Raw genomic sequence first — 17,504 nt, forward strand, 5'->3', positions numbered from 1 at the left:
GCAGAAGACAGGTGACTTCCACACAACTTCAAAACTCTGGGGATACACCCCTATCTCCAGTTCTGAATCAGTGAAGTTGATTATGGAATCAGTCATTTGAGGAGAAGTCTGCTCTCTCCTTTCGAGAACTCCTTTGATTGCAGGTAGCATCCTCTCTGACTGCATGTGCTAAGACGCCCTCTACCCAGTTCTGCTTCCTGAATACCTCTGAGAAAAAAAGCTGCCAGTTCAGCTTTGGTCCGTCCTGGCTTAATGAAACCCGTTTAACTTTGTTGAACCTGGAGCTTTTCTGTACCAACAGCAGATGCTTTTCCCAGTAGTGCCATGAGCATCCCACAGAGACACATTTTAGGAAAAGCTCTTTCATGGAGGGAATGGGGCTTCATCTTAAATTCTGTTCAAGACCTTAAAGCAAAAGCGTTTACCTAACATGTTTACTCAAACACAATAAACTGAAATCTACAGCTTTAATGGAACTGATGAGTTTGAAATATAATTTGATGATCACCACATGTCTATTCTGTCATTATTCTATGAAACTGAATTCAAAAAAATTAACTCTGGATGTTATCAGGCACTTTTAATAAAACAAATTGTAACAACCAACCCCAACGTGATAGATAACATGCAGATTCTCATTAACACCTTGAATTTCCTATGTAATATTAATGACAAGTAATGGTCATTTTTTTTCTTTGAAATTCCTAATTTATCCCTCCCCTAACCCTGTTCCCTTTTGATAACCATAAATTGGTTTTCTATGTCTATGAGTCTGTTTCTGTTTTGTAAATGAGTTCATTTGTATCTTGCAAGTAATACTTCCACATGCAAGTAATACCGTATGTTAATTGTCTTTCTTTCTCTGATTTACTTCACTTATATGATAATCTCTAGGTCCATCCATGTTGCTGCAAATGGCATTATTTTTTTATTGATAAATAGTATTCCATTGTACATATGCATATTGGTGTATATGAATATTGATGTGTATGTGTGTATATGTACATGCATACATACCACACTCTTTATCCACTCATCTATATCATTCATGCTATACGATCCAGAAATCCCTTCCTGAGCATATATCTGGAGAAAAATCTATTTGAAGAGATACATGCACCCATGTGTTAACAGCTCTATTTACGATAACCAAGGCTCAGAGACAACCTGAAAGTCCATCGACAGATGAGTGATTTTACAGATTTTCTTTTAACTTTTAACTAAAACTTTCTTATAAGAGAATATCGGAGGACTCTCATAGCAGGGACAATGAGGTTTCTGTGAAGGAAAGTTCATTGCCACTAGGCGACCAGAATAAGGGGTAAAGGAGGCAGCAGATAAGACAATCCAGCTTAATTTGAATCATCTACTAAGTTGAATCCCTGGACTGTTGAAAGGAAATCAGGATCATGGAATAGATTCCCTTTTATATATAAATACCAAATAAATAAATATTTACATAGGAATGTATTTGTTTTCTGGGGCTTCCCAGGTGGCTCAGTGACAAAGAAATCTGTCTGCCAGTACAGGAGAGGCAAGAGATGTACGTTCAATCCTTGGGTTGGGAAGATTGCTTTGAGTAGGAAATGACAACCCACTCCAGTATTCTTGCCTGGAAAATCCCATGGATAGAGGAGCCTGGCAGGCTACAGTCCATGGGGTCACAAAGAGTCAGACATGACTGAGTGACTGAACATGCACATATTGGTTTTCTATTGCTATGTAATCAGTCAGTTGAGTTCAGTCGTTCTGTCATCTCTGACTCTTTGCAGCCCCATGCGCTGCAGCACACCAGGCTTCCCTGTCCATTGCCAACTCCCGGAGTTTATTCAAACTCATGTCCATCAAGTCAGTGATGCCATCCAACCATCTCATCCTCTGTCATCCCCTTCTCCTGCCTTCAGTCTTTCCCAGCATCAGGGTCTTTTCCAGTGAGTCAGTTTGCATCAGGTGGCCAAAGTATTGGAGTTTCAGCTTCAGCATCAGTCCTTCCAATGAATATTCAGGACTGATTTCCTTTAGGACAGACTGGTTTGCTCTCCTTGCAATCCAAGGGACTCTCAAGAGTCTTCTCTAATACCACAGTTCAAAAGCATCAATTCTTTGGTGCTCAGCTTTCTTTATAGTCCAACTCTCACATCCACACATGACCACTGGAAAAAAACATAATCAGCACAAACTTAGTGGCTTAAAACATCATGCATTTATGGTTTCCCAGATCTGTGGTTCAGATGCCTGGACCCAGTGGAAGCAGTTCTTCTGCTCAGTGTTTCACAGGCTGGAATCAAGGTGTTGACCAGAGCTGCAAACTTCTCTGAGGCTCATGATCCTCTTAGGAACCCTGTGGTTGTTGGCAGAACTCAGGTCCTTAAAGTCTGGGAACTGAGGGTCTCAGTTTCTTCTGACTGTGGGTAGGAGGATATTGTCCTTTCCTGTGGGCTGCCCCCAGGTCCTGGCCACGTGATCCACTCACAGCGGGGCACTAACCTTCGCAAAACCAACAGGAGCCTCTCTCTTTGGTCCCCTGTGGGGAGGTCTCAGATAAGGAGGAGCCTCACTGTGCTGTCAGCTTCAGAAGTCCATCTACACTCGCAGGGAGGGGACTACACAGGGCGTGATATCCAGGTGGTGGGGCTTTTGAGGGTATCTGAGAATTCTGCCCACCACAGTCTGCAGGTGGATCCTTAATGTCAGAGCTCCCTTAAGATCACAGCTGTGCCATAAGCAGGGAGTTAGGGGACAGGTGACTAATGGCAAACAGACCAGCTGCTGCCTGGGACCAAAGAGGACCACTCAGCCCTCCATCCCTGACGAAAGGCAGAAGAACCTGATATCTTTTAAATATGTCTTTCGGAATTTTGCCAATTGAATAAACAAATAGAAGATATTACAACTCTGTTTTAATCTAAGTTTCTTTAGCTGCAAAAGCAGAATAAAGAAAAAAACAAAAGTATCCAAATTATCTAAAAGAAGACAATGGTATTAAGTTATTTTGCAGTCAGTGGTCAAGTAGAAAAGAGTTACATATATTTATAAGCAGCATCTGACTCCCATTTATTTTTAGTACATTTCTCAAAAGCTCAGAACCATTTGTTATAGGGATTTATATGTGTGTATGTGTGTGTGTGTGTGTGTGTGTATATATATATATATATAAAAAATAAATGTTTATGTATCCAACACAGACTAATAACCACAGGTTGGTAAAATACTAACAGTTGCCTAGGCTGCTAAGTAACAGCTTTTAATATTAATACAATACACTTATTTTTTTAAACTAGGGTTTACCCAAACCATGAGTATGGTTTTAACCTGTGTCTTCATGACTTACGGGCTTCCCTGATAGCTCAGTTGGTAAAGAATCCGCCTGCAGTGCAGGAGACCTGGGTTCAATCCCTGAATTTGGGAAGATCTCCTGGAGAAGGAAAAGGCTACCCACTCCAGTATTCTTGCCTGGAGAATTCCATGGATGTTGCAGAAGTCCATGGGGTTGCAGAGTCAGACACGACTAAGCAACTTTCACTTTCATGACTTACAACCATTCCCTTACTCCTTTTTTTTAAGAAGTAGAGCCACTTCAGTGCACACAAGTGTGACTCTATGAATATATCCATAACATCCACATCTTATGTTTATAGGGAAGATTTCTTTCCTTTAATCATGTTTTTCTATTGTATATGTATGGTGAGATTCACACACACACACACGGTCATATTCTAGTAAGAAAGCAGATGATTTGCTTTTCTTACTTAAAAGAATCCAGGGCAACTACCATCATGTATTACTGTAAAAGCAATGCCCCATGAGTTCGTCATAAACTTAAATAACAGAGCCTCATTTTGGTTTGTGTTATTTACTCTGGTTCTTCCAAAATTCCTCTAAGAACTCTTAAAATATGTACAAATACTCTGAAGCAAGTATATTACAGTGAAGCATTTTTTCCTTTAAAAATGGAGGAATGGCAGTAATGGGTGGACTTTTTTGCTCAAGGTCACCCATTTCCATCATCCGTCTGAGAAGGAAACACTCTTCCTAATGACAGCCTCTCACTCCTAACTAAAAGTGGTTTCTCCTCTTGTTGCAAGGTGTTTGCCTAAAAAAAAAAAAAAAAAAAGTCAGAATTCTTGATGTTCACTCTCAGAGACTAAGAATTTAAGGGCTTGATAGTGAAAGAATAAAGCAAATAAATGGATCTTCTCATGTGAGATGTAAGTTTATAGTGGACCACAAATCACAGCCCCTAGGATAAAAGAGATTTCCAGCAACAGCACTCATTTCCTTATTCTCTGGGGCTTTCTACAGTGTTATAAACAGGAATGCCTAAAATTATGTGTGAGGAAGAAAGCCAGCTACCTTTTTATAGATACACACACGTATATAATCTAACAAAACACACAGGCACACACATCTCTTTTTTAGTGCAAAGGCACAGGAATATTTTGCTGCTTTTCTGCACCTGGAAAAATGCAGGTTGACTGCTTGCTGAAAGTAAATGCACCCATTTGAAAGTCCCCGAGACGTTGATCTCAATCTGTTCCCCCTTTGGAGCCAGCGGTACTGCCAGTGCTTCACTCAAATGGAAGGAAGCTGTTTCAACCCCAGGATTTACCCTCAAAAAGCTTGCAGGCTTGGGGGACCCCTAGGAAAAAATGATCAAAGACTTATGAACGTGGCATAAGAGGGGAGTGTGGCTGCTCAGAGGAGGTCTGCTGAAGTGCAGGCAGTTATTGTAATAGAACAGTGGGATTTTTTTTAAGTTAATTTATTTATTTTAATTGGAGGCTAACTACTTTACAATATTGTAGTGGCTTTCGCTATACATTGACGCAAATCTGCCATGGGTGTACACATGTCCCTTATCCTCAACCCCTCCCCCCCACCTCCCTCCCCTGGGGTAGGGACTGTTTTTTTTTAACATTTTAACAATACTTTTTAAATTTTTATTTATTTTATTTATTTATTTTAATTAGAGGCTAATTACTTTACAATATTGTATTGGTTTTGCCATACATCAACATGATATATGTAGTCGTGGCCGAGGGGTTAAGGCGATGGACTAGAACAACACTTTTTTTAATGGAGTATAATTGCTTTGCAATGTCATGCTAGTTTCTGCTGTACAGCAGAGTGAATCAGCTCCAGGCATCCATATATCCCTTTCCTCTCATGCCTCCCTCCCCTCACCATCCCACCCGTCTCGGTCATCAGTGAGTACCAAGCTGAGCTCCTTGTGCCATAGAGCAGGTTCTCACTAGTGATCTACTGCAAGGAGATCCAACCAGTCCATCCTCAAGGAGATCAGTCCTGGGTGTTCATTGGAAGGACTGATGCTGAAGCTGAAACTCCAGTACTTTGGCCACCTCATGCGAAGAGTTGACTCATTGGAAAAGACCCTGAGGCTGGGAGGAATTGGGGGCAGGAGGAGAAGGGGATGACAGAGGATGAGATGGCTGGATGGCATCACTGACTCAGTGGACGTGAGTTTGAGTGAACTCGGGGAGTTGGTGATGGACAGGGAGGCCTGGCGTGCTGTGATTCATGGGGTCGCAAAGAGTCGGACACGACTGAGCTACAGAACTGAAAGTGTCAAATCTGCTTTTCCAGTTCTTCCAACCCTCCCGTTCTCCTCTGTGTCTACAAGTCCATTCTCTGCCTCTTCATCTCTATTCCTGCCCTGTAAATAGGTTCACGAATACCGTTTTTCTAGATTCCACATCTATGAGTTAATATATTAATACAATATTTGTTTTGTTTTTTTTCCCTTTCTGACTTACTTCACTCTGTATGACAGTCTCTAGGTCCAGTCACAACTGCAAATGACCTAATTTCATCTTTTTTTATGGCTGAGCAGTTTTCCATTATATATATATATATATATATATATATATATACACACACACATATATATATATATGTATATATATGTATCACATCTTCTTTACCTATTTATCTGTCAGTGGACATCTATGTTGCAAACATGTCCTGGCTATTGTAAATAGTTTTATTATAATAAATTGTAAATAGAAAAGCATGTCCTGGCAATGAACATTGGTATACCCATGTTGCCTTTTTTAATTATGAGTTTGTGCTTGCTGGGTCATATGGTATTTCTATCTTTAGTTTTTTAAGGGCTTTCCATACTCTTCTCCATAGTGGTTCTATCAATGGATTTTATACTTAAAAATATTCACTCTTTTTGTTCCAATATTGCTTTTACATTTTAAAGAATATTTCTATGTTATGTCAGGGGGCCATTTATGACTCATAATAGTAATGGAAATAAATCAGGAATATTCTTTAAAATCTCTAACTCATCCTCCTCTTTTCAGTCTGGCTGTTGGTCACGTTTATGTTGTTCAGTCACTCAGTCGTGTCTGATATCAAATCTTTCCCTTTCTATGAACCATATTCAATTGTGTATTGTTGTTTAGTTGGTAAGTTGTATTCCACTCTTTTGCAACACTATGGACTGTAGCCCTCCCAGCTCCGTTGTCCATGGGATTTCCCAGGCAAGAATACTGGAGTGGGTTACCATTTCCTTCTCCAGGAAATCTCCCAACCCAGGGATCAAACCTGAATCTCCTGCCTCTCCTGCATCGGCAGGTGGGTACCACTGAGCCACCTGGGAAGCCCTCAAATGTATGTACTGAATATTTATTTTGGGTCAGCAGACTAAATCAAAAGCAAGACGGTGGATATACAAAATGTGTTTGTTAAGTGCTTTGAGATCATCTTGTATAACCTCTCCCTTGACATTTTTTGGATGCGTTCTGCTATAGGCTGAATTCTTGTGCCCTGCCTCTGCCCTCCCCCACCCCAATCCGTGTGTTGAAGACCTAATGCTGAAGATGATGGTATTAGGAGATGGAGCCTTCAGGACATGATTAGACTATAAGAGTGGAGCCCCCATGAGTGGGATTCGTGTCCTTATGAAAGAGGCCCCAGAGATACAAGGATATCTGTAACTGAGAAGAGGACCCTCACCTGGCCGTGCAGACAGACACCCAGCTTCCAGAATGGTGGGAAATAAATTCCTGTGGTTTACAAACCTCCCAGTCTCTGGGAGGACTGAGACATGTTCTAGGATTTGCTGAGGATTGTTCTATCAGAAGATTATTCTAGCATTAAGTTAGAAGGTGGGCATCCCAGGTGGCACTAGTGGTAAAAAACTGCCCACCAGTGCAGGAGATTCAGGAGATGTGGGTTCAAATCCTAAATCCTGAATCAGGAAGATCCCCTGGAGAAGGAAATGGCAACCCACACCAGTATTCTTGCCTGGAAAATTCCATGGACAGAGGAGCCTGGCAGTCTACAGTCCGTGGGGCTGCAAAGAGTCAGACATGACTGAGCACAAGTTCACACAGAAGTTAGAAGGTGGCCTTTGGGCTGAGTTCTCCTTCTACCAAGCCATCTTGCAGCACACAAACTTCTCCAAACCCCAAGGAAGATAATAACTCCTTCGTGTTCAAAGACCCCCATCAGCATGGAAATGCACTGCAGCTAAAGAAACTGACAGCAAAAGAGACACTGATGTATAGATCAGGCTTATGGACTCTGTGGGAGAGGGAGAGGGTGGGGAGATTTGGGAGAATGGCATTGAAACATGTATAATATCATGTATGAAACGGGTCGCCAGTCCAGGTTCGATGCGCGATACTGGATGCTTGGAGCTGGTGCACTGGGACGACCCAGAGGGAGGGTATGGGGAGGGAGGAGGGAGGAGGGTTCAGGATGGGGAACACAGGTATACCTGTGGCGGATTCATTTCTATATTTGGCAAAAGTAATACAATATTGTAAAGTTTAAAAATAAAATTAAAAATAAAATAAAAAAAAGAAACTGTAAGAGAAATAAGATTATAAAAGCATGCAGTTCATTCATGTGTACATAGTGGCTATAACAAGCAGTTGCTACACTGGCTGATTGTATGATAGAAAATAACGTTTTTCAGGCATAAGTGATGACGGGCAAAATTGGGCTTGATGATGCACATGGGTATCCCAATGTTCATTGCCAGGACATGTAAGCAACATAGATGTCCACTGGGCTAGATGACTTACAATGTTGTGTTAGTTTCTGCTGTACAACAATGTGAATTAGCTATATGTAGACATATGTCCCCTCTCACTGGGACCCCCCTCCCGCCTCCTATCCCACCCTGCTAGGTCAGCACAGAGCACAGAGCTGAGCTCCCTGTGCTAGACAACAGCTTCCCACAGCTTAGATTTACTTTTTAGCTTGTTGATATGGTGAGTTGCATGGATCCAATTTTAAATGTTAATGCAAACTTACACCCCTGACATAATTCCTACCTATGAAATATTAGCCTTTGTGTATAGTTGAGAATTTTGTTTCTTAAAACCCTGTTAAGCACTTTTGTATCTCAGCTAATGGGGAATATTCACTTGTAAGTTTGTTTCCTTCTAATGTCTTTATCTGGTTTTTATATCAAATTAGAGTTGACGTTGTGTACAGTTGACTTTATATCTCGTCTTTGTATCTTCCATGTTTCTACTTAATATATTAGTTTCTTCTAGCTCCTTGAACATATGCAATACAGTTATAATAACAGTTTTAAATATCAGCCACAGATATTAAAAAATAGAATCACAAATTCTGTCACGTATGTCATTTCTGTGCCAATTTCAGTTGACTTACGTTTCTTCTCATAATAGGTTCTGTTATTTGCTTTTATTATTTTTTCAGAAGCTTCTTTGCATATCTGGTAATTTTAGACCAGATGTAAGATATTGTGACCTTTTCCTTGTTCATCAGATAATACTGAATTCCCCCAAATATGCTAGACCTCTCCTTTGGGACAAGATCAAGTTATGTGCAATTAGTTTGATCTTTTTGGTTTTTGCTTATAAGCTTTGTTAGTTGAGATCGGAACAGAGTTCAGTCTGGAGTGATTTTTCTGCAGTGTGGAGACAAGACCCTTCTTGGTACCCTAACTGATGCTAGGAGAGTTACGGAGTTTTTCAGAATGGCTCTTAGGAGCGAGCACTATTCCCAACCTCATGTCCGTGACAAGTACTGCTCTCTCTGATCTTTTCAGATGGGTCTTTCGCCACCAATGTGCAGTTTCTTCATACATGTTTGTGGGTTTCTGCTGTTCTAAATACTTGAGGGAGAAGCTGTGCATAACCAGAATTTGCTTGTCTTGTAGGCCTCTCCTTTGGAGAACTCCAGCACCTTTGGGTTCCTCCAGTTTCCAGCTCTGTCTCCCTGAACACTAGCCTGTGCCTGCCCTGGGTTTTTCCTTCCTCCACCACCACCTAGAAACCTTCTTAGGGTTGTAGGCTTGGTCAGTTGTGGGACTCACTTCATGTTTCCCAAAATTGGCAACCAGTATCCTTCTTCGCTTGATGTCCAATGTCTTAAGACCTGTTGTTTTATGTATTTTAAGTTATTTTTGGTGAAAGAGTTAATCCTATTTCTGTTACGTCATCTTGGTTGGACACAGAAGTGATTCTGCAGCATTATAACTTTGGATACACTGTCTCCCTTTCCTTCTCTTCCTTGCTGTGACCTCTAAATTAACTTCCAGGATTCCCTGTCAATCTTGGCTCTGTTTCCACAAGCTCCTGGGGTCACAGATATGCTTCTGTGCATGTGCTTTGGTGCTTTGGACCTTTGAAAGCACAATTGCATTCCTTTCTTGTTTCTCTTATGCAGAATGGCTTTCTGTTTCTGTGTGTGACATGCTAAGTTACTGAAAGAAAACTTGATAAATGCATGTAGAAAGCATGAGTGTTCCATGATGAGACGATATTTATATATTCAGTTATTGATGAAATCACTTTAAGGGTAATTTTCTTATTTTGTGCCAAACATGTGGTATCAATTTTTTTTTCTTGGATTGTCACCATCTCTCTATTTTACTTTCAACCTGTGGAATATAAGATACCTTCATTTTCTCAGTGGAAAAGTCAATAACAAAATAGAGCACCCCCACTTGACCATCTAATTTTTTCCCAAATTTATACAAATTCCACCAGAACGGACTTTCTTGTGAATCAATCAGTATGATTTGTCCATTCACCAAAAATAATATTGTTGGCCTTAAGATTGATAGTGTAAAATAAATATGACAAATGTCTTGCTCTTGACAAATTTCCAGTCTATTAATGAAGGCTGAATTATACATATACAATTAAATGTCAGTGAAATACATGCTTTAATTCTATGAAACAGGCCTGACGTGCCATGGCCTGAATTAGAAAAAAAGATGATGAAGATGGGGAGGAGAGAATGAACCCAGGAGGCTATATATATGTGTGTGTGTGTGTGTACATATATATATATATGTGTGTGTGTGTGTGTGTGTGTGTGTGTAGGACTTGGCCCAGAGGTGAGGGGGAACAGGAAGTGCCACCCAGGTCTCTGGATCAAACTTTAAGTGCCCGGTTGTGTTCCTGTTGACTGGGACAGAGAGGACACAGACAACACACTGGAAGAACTGCTGAAAATTGCTGTAGTAATCGTGCGTCTTTTGTTCTTTTTGTCTTTATTTTTATTTTTTCCAGCTTTATTGAGATTTAACTGACACATAACATTGTGTATATATTTAAAGTGTACAATGTGTTGATTTGATGCATTTATAAATTGCAGAATGGTCACCAGCATAGCATTAGTTAGTCTGCACCTCCGTCCTGTCACGTAATCACCATTTCTTTGCTATGGTGAGAACACTGAAGACCTGCTCTGTTAGCATCATTCAAGTGCGTGATACAGTATTATTAGCTATAATCATCAAGCGGTACATCAGATCCCAAACCTACTAATCTTATAAGTGGACATTTGTACCCTTTGACCAATATTTCCCCATTTCCCCCAACCAGGAAGTTCCTTGGTAACTTCCACGGTACTTTGTGTGTCTCTGAGTTTGTCATTTTTAGATTCCATGTATAAGTGAGATCATGCAGAATGTCTTTCTCTACCTCTCTTATTTCACTTAGCGTAATGCCCTCAAGGTCCAATCAAGTTATTCAAATGTGAGGATTTCCTTCTTTCTCGTGGCTGAATAGTATTTGTGTGTGTGTGTGTGTGTGTGGACATCTTTATCCATTAACTTGTTATTAGACACCTAGGTTTCCATATCTTGGCTAATGTGAATAATGCTGCAATGGACACGGGAGTGTAGATATCTCTATGAGATCCTGACTTTAATTCCTTTGGATATATAGCAGCAATATCAATATAGAGATTGATTTAGTTGCAATTATTATCTTAGCTTTTCCATGAGAATATTAAGAATCCTATGTGGCAGGTAATAACACTTATTTCCCTGAAATCACTTTTAAAACAAATTCTTTCTTTAACATTAAATGTAATGTTGTTCCGCGTCCATTCAAATTTGGACTTGTTTGGATTGTCACGGTCTCTCCATTTTACTTATAGTGTCAATTCTTCGGAAAATTGGAGCTCACGGACACAGTGAAGCCATACAACAACTCACCATTGAATTGAGTCACTTTATAATTTTGGTTATTAATATAAAACAGGTCAGTCATACCATTTCTCAGGATTTAATAAATTTGATATTTTAAATGAATGCATCATCATCAGATCTTAACAAGCAGTTGAAAGGAGAGGTCCCGAAACTCTGTTGGGTTTTGAGCAGTGATGAGTTAATGGGAGACAAGGAGACACAGTTTGCTATCAGAGGTTCAGGTCTAATGGCTCCGAACTGTTCTTCTTCACCGTCGAGTTGTGCCCACCTCTGGGATGATTTCACCCCCACTCCCTGCTGAGCCTGTTAGCAGTACACGGAGGCAAACTCAGGTTTTAAAATATGTTCTCTACTCATCTGTTTCAAAACCAAAGCTTCGTCTCCATAGAAGAGGTGAAATTTCTGGTGCAAGGAAACTCAGAATTATTGGACTTTATACGTTTTTTTTTCTTGAGACACGGGATCTTAGGTTTGCGGGTGATGCCAAATGTGTTAATGCTAAGAGCAGGGGTCCATGAGCAGCATGTGCTTTAAGTCCATTTTGGCAAGGAGCCCGTGGGCACTTGCCCAGCCAGGCTGGCACAGAGTGAGGAAAGGAATGCACATGGAATTTCAGTCTGGGGCTGGCAGTAGCCCACACTGTGGGCCTGGATGGTTGGAGACAAGGTCGAAGGCATTCCTATCCCGTGGTCTCCATTTCAAGTGAAAAAGGCACAAACATGTTCTGTCTAGTACTTCACACGATTAGGTTTATTTCACCCATTAGAGCTTTTTTTTTTTTTTTTTCATTTAAAAAGCAGCATCCAAAAGATGCCATAATAAAAGATGCTATAAGCAAAGGAAATGAAGTCATCTCTCTTCCAGTGTGTGTTTCTGTGGAGATGGGGGCCATCCATGTGGGATGGGGAAGGGATGCAGTAGATATTAAAGTAGGAAAGCAGTGATTACATATTTTCTGTTAAAAGCCTGCAAATCACAAAATGAAGAACCTTTGATTATGGTTCTTTGTATAAAATTTTAAAAGATGGACACTGAGTAGAGAAAACTAATTAAATAATTAGAATTGTGACAAAATAAACATTTAAATAGGCTTCCAGTTAAAGCTTCTGGCCTGAATGCACATGGCTACTTTCTGCCCTACCAGACTTCATTTATACAGTATTACTAATACTTTATTTTCAAAGCATACACCAGGCAACACAGTTCTTACTGTGTCCAAATATCTGATGAGGAGGGGGTACGAATGCATGACAAGTTCATAGAGACTAGAAAACCATCCCCACAAAACAGGAGAGCCCTTGCCTCGGGCCGGGAAGGAACTGGCCACAAGACAGAAATTAATCAGTTTTCCACAACAGTCACCTATGGGTAGTGTTCATCTAGCAACGAGTGTAAACACTGGATTTTGATCTAAGCAAAAGTTCAGCGTGACTGCATTGAGATGACAGGAGGTGAGAAAGCTGCATCAATGTTGGAGTCATGGAATGAGAAAGAAAGAAAGTGAAGTCACTCAGTCGGGTATGACTCTTTGAGACCCCATGAATGGTAGCCTACCACGCTCCTCCATCCATGGGATTTTCCAGGCAAGAGTACTGGAGTGGGCTGCCATTTCCTTCTCTAATGCAGAGTGAGGGTAAGGAATAAAAATTGAAATCCTTTTCCCATGGTACATGGTTAATAGATGATGCCTGTTACTGGAAAATTCTCGTTGTTAGCTCTAAGGGATAAACATCTAAATATTCAACTGAAAGAGATGGAGGAAAGGACAGAATTTTTGTTGTTCTTGAGTCGCTAAGTCGTGTCTTTTTGTGACCCTATGTACTGCAGCACTCCAGGCTTCCCTGTCCTTTACTATCTCCCAGAGTTTGCTCAAACTCATATACATTGAGTCAGTGATGCCATCCAGCCATCTCATACTCTGTCATCCCCTTCTCCTCCTGCCTTCAATCTTTCCCAGGATCAGGGTCTTTTCCAGTGAGTCAGCTCTTCACAAAGTATTGGAAATTCAGCTTCAGCATCTGTCCTTCGAGTGAATATTCAGGACTGATTTCCTTTAGGATGGACTGGCTGGATCTTCTTGCAGTCCAAGGGAGTCTTAAGAGTCTCTCCAACACCGCAGTTCAAAAGCATCAATTCTTCAGCTCTCAGCTTTCTTTATAGTCCAACTCTGACATCCATACATGACTAGTGGAAAAACCATAGCTTTGACTAGATGGACCTTTGTTAGCAGTTATGTCTCTGCTTTTTAATATACTGTCTAGGTTAGTCATAGCTTTTCTTCCAAGGAGCAAACACTCTTTAATTTCAGATGGCTGCAGTCACCATCTGCAGTGATTTGGGAGCCTAAGAAATTTAAATCTGTCGCTGTTTCCATTGTTTCCCCATCTATTTGCTATGACATGATGGGCCTGGATGCCATGTTTATTATGAAAAATTTACTATCTCTCATAATAAATGTTAGAAAGCTACTTTACTCCCATTTGATATGTATTTTTAAAATTAATAAAATTGTTTTAAAAATGTGGCCATCATTGAGTGTGTTGCATGTTGTAGGTCTTCTCTCTAATGAAACATCCTTTGCTGTCAAAAGGAGGACTTGGGATCTAGTGCTGTGTTCAAGGTCAAACTCTGCACCCCTTAGGTTTGGTCTTGTTTTTGGAGACATAGTGCTTAAAGTTCTTGTCAAATAATTAGACCTAGACGTATGGTCCTAAACTGCACCACCCACAGCTGCATGGCCCACTTGCCTGGGTCCTCCCACCTTTGCTTGTTGGAGGAGGCACCTGGCAGTGAGGAAAGGGAGCTGAGACTGAGAAAAACCATTACCTTGTGGAAATTTCTTATAGACTAAAAGTTATCATGTATTGTGTTATCAACTGGATAGCTACCTTTCTAACACTTTGAATCTGTGATCCAGAGCTTAAGCTATTCATAAATCTCAAATCAAACACATTATCATCCTAAAAACAAATATATTGGTTCCATCATTTTAATTAACTATAATCTTAAAAAACAAAAACAGCTAAACCTATCAGAATAAACAGCATTTTCAGTGATTATTAAGTGAAAGGAAGATGATTTGGGGGATCACCATTTTTGTTGCTGTGCTCAGTCGCTTCAGTTGTGTCTGACCCTGTGTGACCCTGTGGACTGTAGCCCGCCAGACCTCTCTTGCCATGGCATTCTCTAGGCAAGAATACTGGAGTGGGTTGCCGTTTCCTTCTCCAGGGGATCTTCCCGACCAAGGGATCGAACCCACACCTCTTATGTCTCATGCATTGGCATACAAGTTCTTTATTATGAGCACTGCCTGGGAAGCCCTTTCACCATCTTTATTCGCTTTCAGTAAATGTAATTATAGGTACCATTTTTATTCACATACAATAACATTTATTGTCTCATTCTCATTGTTGATGGGGAAACTGTGCATATTCCTTTGCAGTTAACTTCTCTTAAATGCCTAATTTGACCCAAAAAATGTGCTTTTAACTTTGTAGAGTGGCTGGTGGGTCTCAGGACCTGAAGTTTAAAGAATCCTGTCTTTCACCTAAGGAAGGAAGCACTAGGCTCTGTTTCTGCAGTATGATAAGTGCATGTCATGCATTTTCTCTCCCAGGAGTACCAGCCTTGTAACACCAACCCATGCCCTGAGCTGAAAAAGACCACGCCCTGGACTCCCTGGACGCCCGTCAACATCTCTGACAATGGGGGTCACTACGAGCAGCGATTTCGGTACACGTGCAAAGCCCGTCTGCCTGATCCAAACTTGCTGGAAGTGGGAAGACAGAGAATTGAGATGCGGTACTGCTCTAGTGATGGAACCAGTGGCTGCTCCACCGACGGTGAGTCAGCGACTCCATAGGGACTGACCTGCTTCCAGGGACAGGCATTCTGTCTCCTCTCCAAGTTCATAGAATCGTTGGGGGGGGGGTGGATTTTTCCTGTTCATTATGGCTTAGCCATGTTTATAACAATGATCTTTCTACATCAGAACTGACTTTATAGCGAACTGGTGGGAAAGACTCTTACTATAAATATTCAGTTGCATGTTGGGGTGGTTCCCTGACTCCGTCCCTCAAAATAGCACCATATTTATAATGAGTTCAGAAAAGTTTATGGGAGATTCATTTAGTATCAGAATATATACTGAAGAAACCTCTGCATTCTTCCATCACCACTTTTATTCACACACAATTATATATATTTATCATTGTTGATGTCAGAGACTGTACAGATCCCTTTGCAGTTGGCACTGAAATTTAACCTGCAAATAAAGCTTTTCCTTTTTTTACTCCCCAAATGGGACAAAGACAAAGGAAGTGCATATCTGTGTTTATATCTATGAAAGAATCTTTCTGCTAAAAAAGGCAGTATGTGAGAATCCTCTAATACTCTTTGAAACTGCTTTGCCCCTTATAATTGTATAAATCCCTTCAATGCCGTATGACTTATGTAGGGAGAGCACTAAGGTAGATGGGATGATCCACTCTCTGCCGGGTTCTGCCACTGAATGGTCACCTCCCGCCACTAATGCCACTCCTGCCTGTACCCAGCGGGCAACTCACTAGCTCCCTCTGGGGCTCAGGTGTCTCAACTACAGAAAAGGAAGTGAGGTTGGCCATCCCAAAGAGATTCATTTCTGCTTCTGTCTTCATCTCTCCTCTAATGCTCATCTGATTTAAGAAAATCAGTGCAATGTTAAAAAGAAAATAAGATGGTTCTTGAAGCAAGATGATGAGAACAGTAGAGTCATATCTTACACTGGGCCTGCTTGAACATTTCTTACACTTTTTCGTTTACGATTCTGTTATTCTCCCAATGTGACTGTGGTAGAGAATACACAGTCACCATCAACATCATTTATAGGTTCAGAGTGATTGGCCTTGACGGACCACAGAGCTGATGAGTCACCATGTTGGGCTTGCCGTGGGTGGGATAAGCTTATGGAGGCGCCATGAGTCTGCTCCTGCTTTGTCACAGGGCTGCACTCACAAGGAGCGGCTCTGAGTGAGGGTCACCAGCTACCTGTAGGTCTCAGATCTCCATTCCTCCTCCTGGAGCTGCCAGCCTGGATGCTTTGGGGCTCAAAAGTTGCCCTCAAGAGCCACTCCCAGTCATATTTCCACTGACATTAACTGTCTCCTGACCTCACACCATTCTGTTCCCTGTAGTTCAGCAGCTATACAAGTTGTTCATTGTTTCTTGGTGGGGAAGGGGGCGGGAAGTCTACCATAGTGAAGTATTTTATTTGAATAAGTATACACTTTAAGTCAAATGAATAAAAACTACCTACCTAAAAAATCAAGCAACATGATATGCATTCTGATTCATTATAAAATCCTACTTTAGTGAGAAAGAAAGATAGGTGATGGAATACCAAGAAATAGATAACTGAAGACCCATTTTAGATATCTACATACCACAAGGGATGGTCTTATGATCTCAAGGTAGGGTTCTGAAATAAAATACAAAATGTGCAATTTAATATGAATTTCAGATATTTTTCAAAAATTACTTTAAGTATGTTCTATGTGCTTCCCTGGTGGCTCAGATGGTAAAGAATTTGTCTGCCATGCATAAGACCTGGGTTTGATCCCTGGGTTGGGAAGATCCCCTGGAGAAAGGAATGGCAACCCACTCCAGTATTCTTGCCTGGAGAAGTCCATGGACAGAGGAGCCTGGTGAGCTATAGTCCATGGGATTGCAAAGACTTGGACATGACTGAGCAACTAACACACACATGTTCCATGTGTCTTTTTTAAGATAGGTATATCCCATGCACTTAGATACATATTTATACTAAAATATTATTTGTTATTTATCTGAAACTAATATTTAACTGGGCTTCCTGTATTTTATTCACTAAATCTGGCAACCCTGTCTTCAATTCAGTCACGTATTCCTTTATTTCAGAGCAGGCTGTGAACTTAATTCTTATGACATCAAAGACGAAAAAGAGAAAATGAATGACATTGTTTCTTTATTCTCTTTTCTGAACATATATTTTTTTAATCCTTCCTTTCTCATATATATATAAAACCAACATTAA

General features: G+C 40.7%; 1 protein-coding gene across 6 annotated transcripts in view; it reads left to right on the forward strand.

Annotated features, from left to right (window-relative positions):
- The window catches only part of SEMA5A (semaphorin 5A), a 572,726-nt gene that overhangs the window by 528,323 nt on the left and 26,899 nt on the right, over window positions 1-17,504 (forward strand). For all 6 annotated transcript variants that reach the window (XM_070774864.1, XM_070774868.1, XM_070774863.1 and 3 more), the window contains one exon: window positions 15,072-15,297. In XM_070774864.1, the coding sequence (XP_070630965.1) occupies window positions 15,072-15,297 (226 nt within the window). The remainder of the gene's footprint in view (window positions 1-15,071; window positions 15,298-17,504) is intronic.

The sequence above is a fragment of the Bos indicus genome, chromosome 20 (assembly GCF_029378745.1).
Source record: "Bos indicus isolate NIAB-ARS_2022 breed Sahiwal x Tharparkar chromosome 20, NIAB-ARS_B.indTharparkar_mat_pri_1.0, whole genome shotgun sequence".
In the NCBI taxonomy this organism is placed as follows: Eukaryota; Metazoa; Chordata; class Mammalia; order Artiodactyla; family Bovidae; genus Bos; species Bos indicus.